The 18,797-nt window shown below is 42.7% G+C and overlaps 1 protein-coding gene across 4 annotated transcripts in view; it reads left to right on the forward strand.

Annotated features, from left to right (window-relative positions):
• Positions 1-18,797, forward strand: part of BTBD7 (BTB domain containing 7) — a 353,483-nt gene that overhangs the window by 55,063 nt on the left and 279,623 nt on the right. For 3 of the 4 annotated variants that reach the window (XM_069208226.1, XM_069208223.1, XM_069208225.1), the window contains exon 2: positions 17,314-17,509. In XM_069208226.1, coding sequence (XP_069064327.1) covers positions 17,428-17,509 — 82 coding nt within the window. In that variant the 5' untranslated portion in view covers positions 17,314-17,427. Of the gene's footprint in view, positions 1-7,800; positions 7,921-17,313; positions 17,510-18,797 lie in introns of all 4 variants that reach the window. The other variant, XM_069208224.1, reaches the window with a different exon arrangement.

The raw sequence follows: 18,797 nt of genomic DNA on the forward strand, positions 1-18,797 counted from the left end.
TAAAGAGAGTGGCGTGTGTACTGTAAATGGGCCTACAGTTACTCTCATAGGTGTTGAGATGGGGCTCACCACGGGGATCCCAGAAATCCCAATTGATGTGGTATGAAGCCCAGACAGGGGAGCCCCGGGGACTGCAGAATGTGCAATAGATGTTCTGGTGGCACCAGTATCTAGAAGAAACTTATGGCCCTCTCCTTCGATTTTTTACATCAATGTAGGGACCATTCTGATCTACAGGAATACTTACTCGCCCCTGGCCCTGTCTGTGGCTGTCCTAATAATTGTAGGATTCAGAAAAGAAATCATCAGCATAATATTGTCGTTCAAATGCATTGTCAAAAATATTAGTGTTACGCGGGACCTGATTCTCATTCTGCGAATTCTGATCAGTTCTACCTCTTCCTCTTCCTCGTCCTCGTGCATTACCTGCCGCGTTCCCTCTATGAAGTGACATACTTTGTCTTCCTTCCAGTAATGGGCAAGTATCACGCCAATGTCCATCCTGCTTACAGTAGGCACATTGGTTGATATTTAATCGGCGGTCTTGGGGTGGTGCAGATGCACCTCGGCCTCGACCCCTTCCCCGTCCCCTTGGTGGGCCACCCCTTTGCTGAGGGGTTGTATCCCGCTGGGGGTATGCCTGCTGTAATAATACCTTTTTCTTCAATTCTTTTACTGACTTCTCATTCTTTTCTAATTCTTCCTTGTACCTGCTCTCATAGTATTGTGCCATCTGTAAAATCTCTGCCTGTCCCTTCGTCATCCACGAACTCTCTGTTGCTTTTAATTTTTGTGATATTTCAGGTAGAAGGCCATTAACAAAGCGTTCTACAAATAGTGTGACACCTGTTACGGTGGCGAGGTCTTGACCGCTAAAATCTATGAAAGCTTGTTCAATTCTAGTAAAATAATCTGGGACATCTTCACCTATTTTCTGTTTATAAGTGGCAAGTTTTCCCCAATCCACAGTCTGAAGAGGTATAACAGTTTCTAACTTAGTCAATATCCGGTTAGGTAAATCTAAAATATCCTGATGCGGCAGGGTTCCTGGTGCCCTCTGTGCTTCCCGTGCTTCTAAACCCCCCCATGTATTTCCCAAAGTAGGTGCATCATCTACTCTTCTAATTTTATGCCAAACTTCAGGACCCAATAAAACACCAAAAAAATAGTCAATGTCTTTGAGTGTCATGGTTGTGGTGGAAATGGCAATTCTAAGGTCCCGATAGAATCCAGCTGGATTCTTTCGAGGGTCTGGCAAGTCTTTCTTTATAGCCATTACCTCCTCCCTTTTCCATGGTATATGGACAAATTGGGCCACCGGCACGGGAGCTGGTTGTCCGGCGGCAGCTGCTGCTGCAACTGCAGCTGCAGTGGGCATATCAGGGTGCACTTCCCTCATTGGGTACCCCTTGTCATATATATTGAGAACATCTTCCATGGCTATGACACAAATGCGTACTCCCTCATTTATGCTGTTACTATCAAGAATACAAGCCACACTGTCCCGCCATAATTGGTATAATTCTTGTTCATAAGGGAGAGGGGTAGAATCTGTAATACAAGACTTCCAATCCCTCTCCAATTTTTCAATCATATACTGTAGTGCTAATTGCTGTCCAAAATGTGACATCTGTTGTATTGTGCCCATAATATCGGTGTGGGTGTAAATAGGATGTGACATCCAGTTCTCTGACTGATTCTTGATAACCCGTTTTTCCCCATCCCCAATAGTGGAGCGGGTACTAGGGGGCGAAATCGACTTAATAGGTGTGCTCCATATGGGTGAAAGTGAGTGTGTGGCTGTGCACTGTCGGCGTTGTCCATTTGGGGTATTAGGGGCAGGGGACATTATTGGTAACCTTGCAGTGCTGGCTGGTAGTGGTGGGGCAGGTGGCGGAGGGATTAGGACTTGGGCTATTGGGGTAGCTTGGGCTAGAGGCTGTGGTGGTTGTGGCACATGCTGCTGTAGTGGTGCACCTGGATTTCCCAAATTGTGCCCTTGCCCTTGCTGCTGTTGCTTTGCCCCCATGATAGGTTGGGCTACTGCAGGGGGTGTGTAAGGTGGAGGTGCAGTAGGGCTATTATCTAATAGCTGTAGCATTACCTCATCTTCCTCTAATGCATGTTTGGTTTCTGTTGGCTTTGATACATAACTTCCCTCCACCTGAGCCCTATGGACTCTATCTTCAGATTCAATCCCTTTCTGGGTTTGGGACTGGTGATAAAGGGCGGCCTTCTGCATGATGGTTCTCCTGTTTTCCCTCTCTATCAGTTTATCTGATTTAATTTTTCTTTTATTGGCCTCCATTTCCCATTTTCTGTATACCTCAAACATATGTTGTCTAGCCTTTTTATGAAACAAACATTCCTGTAGGTAGGTTAGTTTCTTTAAATCAAAAGACCCATCCTCTGGCCACTGGAGGTCAGGACAATGTCTAGTATACCTGCGCCATATACTATTATACAAATTATTCTCTAAACCATAATCCTTTAACATGTCCCACCCTGGTGTTCCCTCTTTTGGGATCGGTTGCTTTTTATCTAAACGTGGCACATGATTTCGGCGAAAACAAAGACATAACCCTTGCCAACATTTCTTATTTCCCATATCTAACCTTTTAAATTTTCAAAAGACAACACACACCAAATTTCAAAATGTAACATGCACCAAAGAAACCCTTTTTCAAATGTGCACCAAAGAAAACCTTTTTCAAATGTGCACCAAAGAAGAAAAAAAACCCTTTTTCAAATATTTACCAACTTACAAATTGCTCCAGGCCTGGGCAAATTACTCAAACAAGAAAAACACGTGTAATACAAATTGTCAAATGGTACCTTGTACAAATGCAAATTTACCAAGAACTAATCATTCCCAAAAATGATAAGTTATCCAAAAACAATTATTCTCTCAAATGCAAGTTAAAGCAGACAAGTAGCCAGCGAGGAACAGTCTTACCTGACTATCTGCTTTTTCCTGGATTTCTCTCCGGCCGCCCGTGTCAGACTAATCAGTCAAGATAAAAACCGATGTTTTCAGGGACTTCGCTGGGACATCATGAGAAAGCGGGGAGAGGCCTGCCCGGTGGATAAGATGCAGCTGCTTTTGAAACTAAGTCTTTGTGCAGGGGCCCCTGGAATCTACACCTCCGGAACGGCGTCCCCCCACTGGCAGCACGTCTCTTGACAGAGCTACTGAAGATATCCACTGGAAGGTCCCTGTTCGGGCGCCAAATTGTCAAATGCACATATTTGCAGATACTTACAAATGCATTTACAAAGGAGTTTTTGACACGGAGAGCCGGAGTGACAAATCAATGACCAAAGGTCTGTTTATTTTTGCTGCAGCAAAGAGGACAGGTTTACCACTGGCATCCCAGGCCCGAAGTAAAGTGTGCTAGCATAAAGCGTTCAACAGTGATATTTATACTCATACATCAAAGGATACATAAAATGTGTAAATAATGATATACGTCATACAGATATTTTAAGGAGTTAATCAGTTTCCACACACCGGTTCCATTCCCAGCTTTGTCCTTGCCTCCCCTCTGCAGCTGCCTGACTCCCCACATTCTTGAGACCCTTCAAAGGATTACGTGGTTCAAAGGTATAGATATCAGCCTTTCCCTCCCCAAAATACCACAGCCGAGGTCAGTTAGTTATTTTGAACACACAATTATAATGAGTACAGTGCCCCAGTTAGGGAAAGAAACCAGCTGCAAGCCCATGGCTTGGAACCAGGCTTATTTTACTTAAACAAATATACATAAGATAACATATGTGATAGACAGTGCGTTCAGAGACAACAAAAGCTCAAACTTACACGTGTAAAAGAAACGAAGCAATTCAAAATGGATTCTAACAGTAGCCTCTTATTAAACTTTTCAAATGTGTACATATTTTTTTTTTTTTTCTGGAACCACTGTCAGTGCAGTGTGACCTTACATTTACTTAGAGCGCTCACCCTAGTAAAAAAAATCTTTGCATTATTAATGAACCATTAATACAACTTCAAACAGCATTAGCATATGGACAGAAATAGTACCTCAATTGCAGACAGTTCCCATCCTAAAGGGTTTGTGCTGCAGGGGGTTGGGCTTACTTTATCCAAGGACAAAATAAGCATCAAAACTTACTGCCCATGACCCCAAACAAATATGTACTGGTCGTTGGACTATAGGAATTTCACAACCTTGTGCTATTGAAAGGCTTTCTTTCCTCCTTTAGGGAAAGGCTGGTGCAGGTATTCACGGACAACAACACCACCATGTGGTACTGCAACAAACGGGGCTAGGTGGGGTGTGATGGTTCCTTTGTCAAGAGGCCCTGCATCTCTGGACATGGATGCAACGTAAAGTAATTTCCTTGGGGGTTCAACACCTGTCGGGTTTTCTGGACGCCAGGGCGGATGAAGTCAGCCGTCGATGCCTAGCTGATCACGTGTGGCATCTCCATTTGGAGGTGGTGCAAGACCACTAACAAGAGTGTGGAGAGCCTATGTTAGATCTGTTCACCACTGCTAAGAACATGCAATGTTAGCAGTTCTGCATGCTCAGTTTCCAAGGTGGCTCGCGCTCTGAGAGGCTTTTCGTCTTGAGTGGAGCTCCAGCCTCCTGTAAGCATTTCTACCAATAAAACTCCTGCCTAGAGTTCTCAAGAAGATCAGAAATGAGCAGGCTCAAGTCATTCTTGTAGCTCGGGATTGGGCACAGGGAGTCTGGTATCCAGATATTTTGGGCATGAGCATCGGTCCTCCGATCAGGTTGCCTCTTTTGGAGGATCTTCTGTTGTAACAGCAGGGAAGTATTCTTCACACCAACCTACATGCTCTCTGCTTTCATGTGTGGTAAATGAGCAGCAACAGTTGACAGCCTTCGACCTTCTTCCTGAAGTCTGTGATGTTGTTCTGGCAGCTAGGTGCCCTTTCACAAAGAGGGTGTATGCCTGCCATTGGGACAAATTTGTGGCATGATGTGCATCCAAGCACATCAACCCTCTTTCGGCACCCCTTTCTGAAGTCTTCTCCTTTTTATTTAGGCCAAGACATCCCTTTGCCTACCTTCTTTTCTCTGCCTAACCCTTCTAAAGAGGAGGAGAGTCTCCACCACCTGTACTCAAAAAGAGCACTGTAATTCTCCCTTGATCATACCAGAGTTCTGGATGGATGATTAACTCTAACTCTTCAAAGGATATGAAGGAGCCCAGATAGGGAAGGTTATGCAGAAACTGACCATCTCAGGATGGATAGTGCTCCGAATAACAATCTTCTGCACACTGGCCAAGAAACAACCCCCTGTGGGTTTGCGTGCTAATTCCACCAGAGCCAAGACTGTGACCACTGCCTTAGCTCGCTGAGTTTTTGTCCTGAATTTGTCGGGCAGCAACATATCTCTGCGCACATTTATAAAACACTACTGCCTGGATAGTCTGATCTGTCAGGATAGGCATTTTGTCCATTTGGTCCTGCAGGACTCTTTGATCTAAAATCTATTTCGCAGACCCACCTCTGGGAAGACATTGCTTGCATATCTATTCTAAGTTAAGGAATCTGCGTCTAGATGTAGCTATCAGATGAACAAGTTACTTATCTTCAGTACCGCCAGCTGTAGAGACTCTTGTAGAGATTCTAACTACAGTTCCCTTACAGACCCTCCCATTCCTTTCCGCTCTGTAAACTGACTACAATGTAAGGGGTCACTGTTCTAAGGACTTTAGAAACGCACACCACTTTGTGTGGGGGTACTGCTCAAAAATTTCCAAATCCAGACTGACACCTGGGAAATATTCTAAGGCAGTGGTTCCCATCCTTTTGACTTCTGTGGGCCCCCACTTTATCAATACTGGAGCCTAGGGACCCCCACTGAATCATTATTGGAATCTGGAGACCCCCTCCGCTTACAAGTCCTTACTGAAAGCTGGGGACCTAATCTGTTAATATTATTTAGTGTCCTAAGCAATCATGGACCCCCAGGAGTCCCTGGACCACAGGCTGGGAACCACTGCTCTGAGGTAAGGAGACTGTGGCTAGATGGTCTTACCAGATAAGACATTACCAAAGATAAGTAAATGTGTTCTGCTTGACACAGGTGGTTTTAATATTTTTTTTCTCGCTCTCAGCTCTGTACAATAATGTCCCTCAACCACTTCTGCATGACAAACTGACAGCTGTGACATATCAGTTAGTGATCTAAACTTCTTCTCACGATTCTTGACAGACAAAGCCCATGCAGTATCCATTGATCTTTTCTTATTAATCCTCTTTTAAACCATTACCTTTTGGTGTGCCGTAGAGATTGGCTCTCAGTCTCCCTATCTTTAATAACTATGTTGCCCCTGTTTGCTGCCCTGCTCCAGTCATTTGGCGTTATCCTTTATTCTTACTTGGATGACATTCAACTGGTGCTGAGATTCTCCTGATTTCCAAATCTGTGCAGTCTTATTTTAAAGAATGAATGTGTACCATATTATACTGGTTGAATGCCAATTTGTGCCTTAAAACTTAACAGAAATGCTACTTTTCAACATTTCTATCTGTAACTCTACGTCGTGGCTTTCTGAACTTGGACCCCTTTCTGTTTCCTGACACGGTCTTGATCTCTGTCCACTCTTTTGCACTACAAATTATCTGTTGTATGCTTCCATTTTAGGACGCCCTCGCATCTTCAACTCATTCCTCACTTTCAGCTTCCAGTCAGCTCTCCAGTCCATAGTCCTTGCTGAGACAAAATCCGGCGTGTCCCGCAGTTTTGGTGAAAATGTAGGTTTGGCGTGGAATTGGAAATGCAGGCCATGCCTAATGACTTGCCAGTGTTTGTTGAGAATGAGATCTCGCTGATAAAGGACGGATGAGGGAAGATACTACAATCCATGCGTCAACCTTAAAAGTGTGCTTCCTTGCACAGCGTATGTGTCAAAAATCTATAGATGAGGGACAGTTTGGTTGGTGTTTGCGTGATGTAGAGAGGTGAGAGACTGCAGGAGAAGTACAACTTGGATACTTTTTCTCATATCATTATATTTTTTTACTCTAATTTTGAAGAAACGCATGTATTTTTAAACTTCCTTGGTGGCTACACTAAGGAAACGCTTCATCCGTTGATAAACTTGTACTGTCTCGGCCTTAGTTCCTGAAAACGCCAGTGGTTTACTTGCGCCTCATTGGAAGTATTAATTACAAATAACATCTATTCAGCAAGCAGGATGAATACAAAGGGAAACTCCAGTGCCCTTTATTGAGAAACTCTTGTTTATTTGGATCTTCTTTCTTCCATCCTGTTATCACTGCTCTGTCTCACTCGCTTCCTCTTTTCTAGTGCCAGCGAGACAGCATCTGTCTGCCTGCGCTAGTTTTTTAAACTGAATTCTATCACACGCATCTCTGAAAGAAGTATGTTGAACATCCCAAGCAAGAAAGCGTGTGAACAGTGAAAAGGCGTTCTAATCGATTAATTTAATAAGAGCAAACAACTTTGTTGGAAAGCAGGAAGGGGCCAAATCTGGTGTACTGTTTTATCCAGTTAATGGGGAGATTTCCCAGTGCTCTTTATACGTTGTGCCGTCTTAGCTTTTTTTTTTTTTAGCCAGGAAATGTTTTTTTCGACGCAATAAACACATTCAAACCTGTACTCGCACTAGTCAGTGCATGTATTTTGATACGTTTTGTTCAATCCTCACGAAAATGGATGTGTATCTCTATTTGCCTGACAGCAGATGCTCTCTGGATGTTGTTAGAACAAGCTTTAAAAGAAAAAGGAAATAAGTTTTTGAATTCGATGTGAAATGTTTTGGTTACTTTCCCTGCAGATTCGTTGTGACACCTGGAACATGCAAAGAATATCAAAAGAATACAGGAATTGCGGTATAACCCGCTGCTGTAGTACAACACAGAATACCCTCTCACAAAATAAAGCATGCCTCAAAAAGGTCAGTTGCTGAGAGCAAAGTGGCAACCCTTGAATATGCATTGGATTTTTTTTTTTTTTAAGTGTAGATGCCAACTTCTAAGTACATTTTACATGTGGTTGGTTGGATAATATTAGTGTGCGTGAGGTTGTGGCAGGCAGACCAGTAAATAGGTCACACTAGTGGAATGTTCAGGGCCATCAGGAGCATTATCTGATGTCGCTAGACATATCTTCAGATTACAATTACAAACAAATAGGCATGCAGAGCAGGATGATCTTTACTGTTATTTCGAACATGAGATGATATTTAGTTCATAGGGTTTAAAAAAGGTGTACTGGAGGGCGGTTCCATTAAGGGACAATATAGCAAAGGTTACTAGTCAAGCCCCTTCAAGTTTTCTTCATGCCTGCTGACAATGTTGCACTCCCTGACCCCTTCCCTCTTCCCCATGGATCCTGTCCCATCCACTATTCAATTGTATCCTCCTGCAACCTGCCTTTCTATATCTCCTGTCAACAAGAGTGTTTCCCATCTTCTTGACAGTTGCATTTAAAGATATCTGCATTCTCAGAGGTGTGGAATTAAACAAAATATTTACTTGTCCATGGGACAGGTTGCTTCATAAATGTATGTATCCTGTGAAACATTTACTTGTCCCTCTGGTGCGATGTAGTGCAGCAACAAATTATGCTAGCAATCTCATTATGTAAAGCTCTGATAATAGCCTCTGATTATGCTAGGACTAATACTATAGTAGGGCTTGAGTACTAGCGATTTTATGCCATGCTTTAGCAATTTCCTTATTTTGCCACCTTTCTGGACATTTACATAATGTGACTAGAGGAAGCAATAAGCACTCGTTCTTTGCTGGAATGCCTTCGAGTCTGTGCAAACCTACTAACTTGCATGTTTTAAGGATTTTCACCAGCCCTTCTCTAATATTTTCCCATACTGAGAGAGGTTGGAAACTTACTTCTGACAATGGCAGAAGTAGACCTCCTTCCAGGGCTGGGCGAAAAAAGTGTTTGGAGAGAAAGTGAACTTGTAAACACAATAGATTTTTGCAAGAGCAAATCCAGAGATGCATATTTACTCATGAAATCCTCTAATCAAAGACATACACAATGCGTGCACTTTTGTCACTTTCTTTAAGAATAGGGCCCCTAATTAGGTCTGGCTTTAACCAAGACATTTTAGTTTTTATTAAAATTTTAGTTCTCTCGCTATCCATCTATTGGCTGGCTTTACTGTGAGTGATAGCATTCTGTTCTTTCACAAGGAGCATATTGGCACACAAAGTAGTTTTGTTCAGTGCCAGGAACTACTATGACAATGTGTGCTTTTTGAGACCAAATCTTTATTTATTTTTTTGCTTTTTGCCAATGTTTGTTACAGTGGCAAGGACCTGGCAGTTGCCACAACAATAAAGTGTTACAAAAGCTATGACAAAACAAGTTACGCGTTGACAAAAAACAAAAGACTGACGACCAATGTTGGATCAGTTGGCTTTGCCTGTGCTTGTTTAGTTTCATGTTTTCATAATATTGTTGAAAATGGTTACATCGATTTTTTTCCATTATGAATATTTTTTTTTTACATGCGAGCATACAACAGCACGTAACTAAATGATGCTTCCAAGAAAGAGCCCTCAAAATATACAGTAATTTATCAAAACCTTTTTCCCTACTTGCATTTTTCCTGAACATTTTATTTTGAAAGCAGAGAATCCTCAATCTCACTTACAAGCTTCTGCAAATATTTGCATCTAATTAAAAAGCATTCTGGGAGCATTATACATAGCCTCATATTGTTAAACATTTTTTCAAACATGCATACACATTTTTTCTTTTTTTTTTTCTTTTTCTTTTACTGGAACCACTGTCGGTAGTGCAGTGTGACCTTACAATGTTTAATTAGTGCTCACTCTAATAACAAAGGCTTTGCATTAATGACCCATAAATACAATTTCAAACAGCATTAACATATGAACACAAATATTACCTCAACTGCTGACCGTTTCCTTCCTTGTAAACTGGCAGCCAAAGTGTTTGTACTGAGGGGGTTGGGTCTACTTGTCCCAAGGACAAAATAAACATGAAGACATGTTGTTCTTGAAACCAAACAATATGTCTGGGCGTTGGGCTATAGGGACTCCGTACTTCTGAGTATATGCACCCTTATCAGTCTGGGACTGTGTTGGAACAAAGCTTTACATCGCCAAACACAAGAGGCGTGCCAGTTGAACCTCTTGTCATGCTTCTACCTCAAGTTGTGGGCATGGCTCGGTATTGAGGTCATTACCTTGAACGATCCATTTCTTATTCAATGAAACTATCTCAACCCCGTCCTGCTACTTTAAATAAAAAGAGAAGGTGCAAGGGTTTCAAGGAAAACCTTGCAATCCCTCTAAGTGCCTGGTTTTGGAACAGATACCTCACTTGGTCCTGATGCGGCCAGCGTTCTTTGAACTGACTGATCACACAGCAGATAGTGGCCTTCAAGCATAGCTTTGGTGTGATTTTAATGCCACATGGAACCACCAGTTGGATTACAGTTTACAGCTCCTTCCCCAATGCCTTCTGTCCTCTTGAGACCTCTTACTGGACTTGTACTGACTTTGGTACAGACTTTCATGCTCTTTCCTGCAACACTAGCTCTGGTATAGACTCCACTGGCACCGATTGGTGGTTTGGTGCAGACGTTTTTTTTTTTTTTTTTAACCTACCTCTGCCCGAGCCCAGCTGATGTTGCGATACAAGATCAGAAAAGTACAACCGCTCATTATGTAGTCTGACTTTCAGAAGAGGCTCCATTCTCTTTTTGGCTCTGACTGCCCAATACAAGAAACACCCAGGGTTCCCCACGCCACTCTTTATTAGGTGGAGGGTGGTAGTTTAATGCCCCTTCCGTGTATTAATAATGCATAATACTTGGATTTACTCAAAATCAGTGGGCTATGTGCTTCCCCTGATAGGGGCTTCACTCACTACATGGGCCACCAGTGGAAGAATGTGCTTTGTTTGCAGTGGCGTCTGAAAGCCAGCTGAGGTTCTAGATCTGCAGTTTCCCTCCACTGAGACAAAAAACAATATTCCTACATAAATCTTCCGGCAAGGGCCTGTTGGGAATTAGCCTTTTCTGCAGGATAAATCTGGATTTTTTTTGTTGCCATTTTGATATACCCTGTTTTTGCTGGCTGTAGAACTCTGTACCCATAAACCCAGGGGTAAAGAACTTGTGCTTTTACATTCTACATATGACATTGATTTACATCTGATGGGTTTATTTAATTTGCCTATAAGTCCCCAGTGCATGGTAACAAGTGTACCTAGGGTTGATAGATTATATGCTACCGATGGACTGCAGCACTAATTCTGCCATCCACTGTGATGGCAATGCCAAGCATGTCTCCAGACCTACCATTGTAGCCTGGCTGCACAGCTTTAAACCTCAAATTTGACCTGCCAAAATAACCCCATTTTCACAGGCCTTAACATTTCTTTTGAATATTTTAAGTCACCCCTAGGTAGGCTTGATTGCCCTTAGAGTACGGTGATTGGTATTTAAAAGTAGGACAAGTTAATATTATACGTGTGCTTGCAGTGAAAATGTCTTCAAAGCTATTTTCACTATTCCAGGGTTGGCTGTTCTATGGGAAAGCATTGGAGTAAATATTATGTTTAATTAATTAAAACTCTAGCTAGGAAACAACTGCAAATGTCATGTTTGGACTTTTTGAAATATGTATTACAAGCCCCAATCATTGGTAAGGTTAAATTCCTGAAAAATATTTTGGAAAAATAATTTTAAAAAGTCAGTAATTCCTTGTTTGAAGTTTCTGGAAGCTGAATCTGCATTTTAGTCTCTCCCTCCTGCCAGCCTATAATTCACATTTCAGTAAGTATGATTGAGGTATGAACTTGATCTCATGAGGGGAAACAAAAGGCCCAAGGTGTGGGAAGGGTGTGGTATGCTCTTGACTGGATGGCCTGTAGGCTGTGTTTTCTTTCACAAACCTGGCCCGTAGATCCATAATATGTGGGTTGATTGCTGGACAGGTACATGCATCTCTTTGGGCCATGGTTAGTTGGGATCTTGATGTCAATCTCTGAGGACCTCAAAGCTTCCCTGCATCACAGTACATAATGGGCAACATGCAATAAAGTACTTAATCCATGCAGTGATTGATAATATAGACTGGGCTTGGCAGACTTGTGGGACCAGTGACGTAATCATCAATAGTCCTGGAAGTGAACGAGGCAGAGTATGACTCAGCGGGTTTGCTATCTCATTTCCGCCAAGAAATTAAAGAGTCATAAAGGTGGTGAGGTCTTCAAGTAGTACTTAAATTTCAGTTGTGAAAATACGGGTAAAAAATGATTTTTCAAATACTAATGTTGAATATTTGTATTCATAAAGTATTTAGGTAGTTGAGTAAATTAATTGACAAGTTTGAATTACTAATACATATTATTTTATGGAAATATCCAAATGCTATTTTGATCATGACGTTCTGTTTAAACGTGAGACTGTTTCCAGATCGGACGGATGATTTACTTCAGAACTCTATAGATAAATTTAATGTACTGGCGGCCACGTTTGTACAGGTTTCTTCACAGATGGTTGCAGTGCTGGGTGGATGGTTGGATTAGTTTGGGTAAATGGCCTGAGTGGCCTCTTTGCTGACCTTTCATTTCAAGTAGGATGTAATTTCTGCCCTATTGATTATATTTTAGTTTTTGTCTGGCAGTTTTGGATCATGGCTAACTTCAGTGTGTTACAGTGCTGGAGTGATTATTGGGCACTTGTGGCAATTCTTAATTTTCTGAATGCGCCCTTGCTTCAGAAAGTTATAACTCTAGTCATGAATTACCACTGGAGGCTTACAACCTGTATAGACTCTCAAAATCTCCAAGATCTGTCTCGTTTTCTAGCTTTAGACAGTATTGACAGTGATGCGGGGGAGGAGTCATTTGGTATATCACCCTAGTGGAAACTGTGCTTTCCTACATGTGTGTTAATCTAGATTAGTGCTTGGGGAAGGCCAAAGGTCCAACAAGGACAGCACCCTACCTGTGGTATGACCATCATGCTGGAAATTAAAAAGTTATTTGAGGAAAGCTGTTAAAAATAATAGGAAAGGCTTATCTATGACAAAATCGATACAAGCAGTTTACTCGGGAAAAGAAATGGAGATGAAACGATAGCGGTAACACAGACATGGGACCACAACCAGTTCTGGAAATGGTGAACAAGGCAAGTAAATGCTACCTAGGAGCACTGTCTTGTTCATTTGAGCAGGATGCCTGGATAACCCGCCTGGAATGGACCCCAGTTATCCAGATGTGTACTCAGCCTTACCTGTTACAAAGTTTGTCATCCTACTTGTCCCCAGCAAAGCAGTACTGTTGCCAGTCTTATCCAGTACAGGGCCAGATGCCCGATTAGTTTTCATTCAGTGATATCAAATCTATAATAGTTTCACTGAAGTTGAATAGAGCTGCCAGCCCAGACAACATCTCAACAGTAAATAGAACTAATGACGACTGGTGGCTTACAATCTTTTCACATCTGTTCAAGTGGATATTTAACACTAGTATGTACCCCAATTCTTGGAAAGGGTCTGTTAAACCCTTTCTTACAAATAGTGATGCAAGCTCTCCATCAAGCTACAAATTAATTAGCTTATTGGAAATCTCGAAGAAAGTATTCCCAAAAATGTTATTAAATCTTCTTGAAGAATGGGCTGGAGACAGATGTCTCCTTCACATTGAACAAGATTGGTTCCAAGAGGGCTATTCCACCGCAAATCATTGCTTTGCATTATGGGCAATTAGTAGAACTTTTTTGGCTGTTGCTGCTTTATTATGTTGACACAGCCTTTGATACAGTGGAAAGACGACAGCTGTGTGACAAACTGATAGCGTGGATTACTCCAGATCGTCCCATTTTTATCAGGTTTCACCAGTCAGGGAGCTTATCAAGGAAAATAAATATTTTAAAGAACCTTTGCCAAGGCTGCATCCTCACACTAACACATTTAGTTTAAACCCTTCGCTGCCAGGCCTTTTCCCCCCTCAGGTGGCATGCCTTTTTTGGGGGGGGGCTATTTGGGGCAGTTCGCGCTTAGGCCCTCATAGCGTTTTGTACATTTAAGCTACCCATGCCAAATTTTCGTCCTTTTTTCCCAACATCATAGGGATTCTAGAGGTACCCAGACTTTGTGAGCTCCCCGGAAGGAGACCAAGAAATTTGCCAAAATACAGCTAAAATGTAGTCCATACCCCCCCCCCCCCCCCCCCCCCCCAAAAAAAAAAGGGTTAAAAGGGCTGCAGAAGGCAGCTTGTGTTTTTTTTTTTTTTTTTTTTTTTTTTCTCCCTGAAAATGGCATCAACAAAGGGTTTGCGGTGCTAAAATCATCTGCTCCCCAGCTTTCAGGAATCGGCAGACTTGAATCGGAAAACCACATTGTTTAACACAATTTTGGCATTTTACAGGGACATACCCCATTTTTACTATTTTTTGGTGCTTTCGGCCTCCTTCCGGTTAGTGACAGAAATGGGTGTGAAACCAATGCTGGATTCCAGAAAGCTAAACATTTCTGAAAAGTAGACAAAATGCTGAATTCAGCAAGGGGTAATTTGTGTATATCCTACAAGGTTTTCCTACAGAAAATAACAGTTGAAATAATAAAAAATATACAAATTGAGGTGAAAAAAACAGCCATTTTCCAAAACGTTTTACTCTGTATCTTTTTCCTGCAATGTCAGGTTTTTTAAAGCAATATACGGTTACTTCTGCTGGACTCTTCTGGATGCGGGGATATATAGAGAGTGTAGCTTCATCAGGAACCCTAGGTACCCAGAGCCAATAAATGAGCTGCACCTTGCAGTGGGTTTTCATTCGCGGACATCGTACGGTCTCTTTCAGCAGTGGGGAGAGCATTGGTTAGATATGTTCACGTCCGCAGAGAACACGCAATGTCCGCTGTTTTGTGTGTTGAAGTTTCCAAGTTGTCACTCGCTCGGTGACGCTTTTTGTCTCGAGTAGAACTCAGTCTTCCTTTAGCCTTCCCGCCTATACCACTTCTGCCCAGAGTTCTCCAGGAGATCAAGAACGGCCGGGCCCAAGTAATCTTGGTGTCTGTGGACTGAGCACGGAGAGTATGGTATCCAGAGCTACTGAGCATGGCCACTGATCCTCCACTCAGACTGCCCCTTCAGGAGGATCTTCTGTTGCAGCAACAGGGGGCGGTTCTCCACCTGAATGTGTCCAATTTCTGCCTTCATGCGTGGAGATTAAATGGCAGCAGTTGACGGCTTTTGACCTTACACCCGAAGTTTGGATGTCCCACCACCAAAATGATATACGCCTGTCGTTGGCATAAATTTGTGGCACAGTGTACCAACAAATCTGTTGATCCCCTCTCTGCTCCTCCTTTCTGAGGTTCTTTTGTTCATTCTCTTTTGTCCAGCAGGGCTCTGCTTTGGGCACCCTTTAAGGCTATTCATCGGTTATCTAAGCCTTTCTTAGATTGCCTGATCAGCCTTCACTCTTTTAGTCTCCTATTGTTAATAGATTCCTTAAGGTTCTCCCCCATTTATTTCTTCCCAATCCGTTTATCATGCCTCAATGGGATCTCAATCTCGTCCTTACTTTCTTAATGTGTGCGCTCTTTGAGCTGTTGTACAGTTGTCCCTTACGTAAGGAGCCTTACTTTCAAAACAGTTTTTCTTGTTGCCATCACTTCTGCTTGCAGAGTGGGTAAGCTTCAAGCTCTAGCTTCTAAGCTCCCATTTCTGTCTGTGCACCCTGAAAAAGTGGTGTTACTCACTAGGACCTCATTCCTTCCCAAAGTCTTTACACCTTTTCATGTAGGCAAGTCCATCACTTTGCCTACTTTTTACGCACCCCCACATCCTTCTCATGAGGAGAAGAGACTCCACCGCCTGGATCCAAAAAAGAGCATTGGCCTTCTGTCTCAATCATACTAAAGATTTCTGGGAGGACGATCAACTCTTTGTCGGATATGTGGGTGTGAAGAAAGGGAAGGCTGTGCAAAAATGTACCATCTCACTATGGGTACTTCTTTGCATCAAAATGTGCTATGCTTCGGCAAAGAAGCAACTCCCTGAGGGCTTGCGAGCTCATTCCACCAGAGCAACTGCTATTCCACTGCATTAGCACACAGAGTTCCTGTCCTGGATATCTGCCGGCCAGCTATGTGAGCATCCCTGCACACTTTTACCAAACATTACTGCCTGATCAGTCAGGTCAGTAGGGACCGCTACTTTGGTTGTTCGGTCCTGCAGGACTTTCTAGTATGATCTTGGTTCGCAGCACATCTCCAAGGATGGCATTGCTTGGGTATCTATTCTGAGGTAAGGAATCTGTAACTAGAAGTCTCTATCAGATGTACAAGTTACTTAGCTTCGGTAACAATATATCTGGTAGAGACATATTCTAGTTGCCAATTCCTTAACTAAACTGCTGGTGGGGAACCATATGCTTTATACAGAAGAGCTTTTGCTCTACTCCATTTTCATATATAAGTTTTTTTTGAATTTACCATCCATCTTTGATCTGTACATGAGAAAGGGCACCTGCACCACACACATGCATGGGGACACATTTATGCTTATGTCATGAAGCAGTTGTTCACCTACAACATTCCATTTTGCCCTAACGGCATTTCCAGAGCCATTAATTTTCAAAGGAGAGATCTGTTGCCTTTGCTAATGCTTATGCTTTTGTTCTGATCTGCCACCGAAGCCAGAGAGATAACGGTGTAATTCATGAAGGATTTCTATAAAGTGCAAGGGTGATGGAAGTGTTTGGAGTCATTCATAAATAAGTGCTAATCAAAATCAGAGATACAATTTGAGATACTTTGATTTGCTTTCTGTATTGTGGTGGTTAATAAAACATGTTGTTATCTTTTAATGTGTGTTGCCTATATATTGTTTTTTTAATATTGTTAAAAATGTTTTTCAATTAATTTCGCGGCTCACCCTGATGCACAAATTACCTGGACTGGTGAGTTCAATCTTTTGTTAGATTGTGGCGCAGGCAGATTGTCAGGATCCACCAGGCACTCTGGTGTGTTACTGCAGTTGTCTCGACATTCTGCCGGACACACATGGCAGTTCTGCCTTATGACAGATAGCAAATAGTAGCTTGCGCTCCTCCGATTCAGTAGATTAACCCTGTCCATTTGATACAGTCTCTATCCTGCTGACCAGTCCCTCATCTTAAACTTGGGTAGCGAGTGGCAAGCCTGTGATGATGATTAACTTTAGGGAACTTATAAATCTGTTATGAAGTGTACAGTTACCTCCATCATATCTTCACAGAGAAATATGCTGACTATACATGAACTAATTTCTTTTTTGCAACATTTTTATTTTTCAGAGATGGATGAAGGCCGTCTAGTATGATGTTACTCAGACTGAACGTTTGCAATGGATTGTGGGGTTATCCAGAGGAGACACTTCAGGCAAAATGCCTGAATGACTGGAAAAAAAAATGGGCGCTAATGCATCAAACTACCCACACTCGTGTTCCCCTCGGGTAGGGGGAAATGCACAGACGCAGCAGACCTTCATCGGTAATATGTTTTTTTTTTTGTTTTTATTTTTTTTTTTTTTTTTAAATAAAGATGCTTTATTATTTTCCAAACAGAGATTTACAAAAACATTGCCAAGCCAAGTGATTCGGAATTAATAGGATCACTTGAGATGGGTAAAGCAATACGAAAGAAACAAACCCTAAGGAAAAAGGCGTGAGAGTTGATTAAAGGGAAATAGGGAAAATGGTGAAAAGAGTGTGTCTCCTGTCCACGAGTGATTCATGGTATGGGTTATAAAATTTTTGGGGGCTTTTTTGGCGCCCTGCGGCCAATTTCGATCATGAGTTTGCCCTCTGTTAGTCGATCCCACTCAGCTATGCGGGATAGGTCACCCCTAGGCCCACAACGGGATTGAGCAGGAGGACCAGGCCCACAAGTGTTTGTATTAGTCAATGGAATTGGTTTTGGAACGTATGTGTAAATTGGGATCCCGTGTAACTTGGTCCTCTCCCAGTGCCTCCCAGCCTCCCCAAATCTTATCGTATTTGCCCGGGCACCCCCTGGCCTCGTACACCACTCTCTTGTTGTGCACACCAGTCCATCCCCCGTTTCCATTTATTTAGGGATGGGGCTCCCTCTGTCATCCATTTGGTCATGATATCCCTTTTGGCAACCAGACATGCTATTCCCACAAAGGCTCTCTTCATTCTTCCCAAATCTGTGTCTCCCGCTACCCCCAGTAGGAACAGGAGGAGTTCGGGGGGTAGGTCTGTTTGCAGGGCCCCAGAGAATTGTGCAGCAATCTCTTTCCAGTATTTCTCTATGATCGGGCATAACCATGTCATGTGGTAGAAATCTGCTCCCAGCTGAGAGCATCTGAGGCAGGCAGCTGTGGAGCAGAGGCCCGCCTCGCATAGTCTCTTGGGTGACATGTATACGGCGTGTAAGAAGTAGGATTGTATCAAGCGGAGCCTGGAGGATATAGTTAGGGTACCAGGGGCTGCCAGGGCATCATTCCAGTCCCCTTCTTCTATTCTACCCACCCATCCCTCCCACTTGTTGCGAAGTTTGGTCATTGGACTAAGGGTGTTGGAGATCAATGAGCGGTATATTTGTGAGATTCCTCCCTTGCCCAGTTTGCCCATCAGTATTTAGGCCTCCATTGGTGAGTGGTCTGGCGTGGGTGCGTCAGTACGCATGTGCGTCAGAGCATGACGGATCTGAAGGTATCTATAGAACTGTGACTTGTTCATGGAGAAGGCACTCTGGAGGCCCTCAAAGGATTTCATGTGTGAGCCCTCCCAGACATCTCCAAGTGTGGAGATTC

The sequence above is a fragment of the Pleurodeles waltl genome, chromosome 9 (assembly GCF_031143425.1).
Source record: "Pleurodeles waltl isolate 20211129_DDA chromosome 9, aPleWal1.hap1.20221129, whole genome shotgun sequence".
In the NCBI taxonomy this organism is placed as follows: Eukaryota; Metazoa; Chordata; class Amphibia; order Caudata; family Salamandridae; genus Pleurodeles; species Pleurodeles waltl.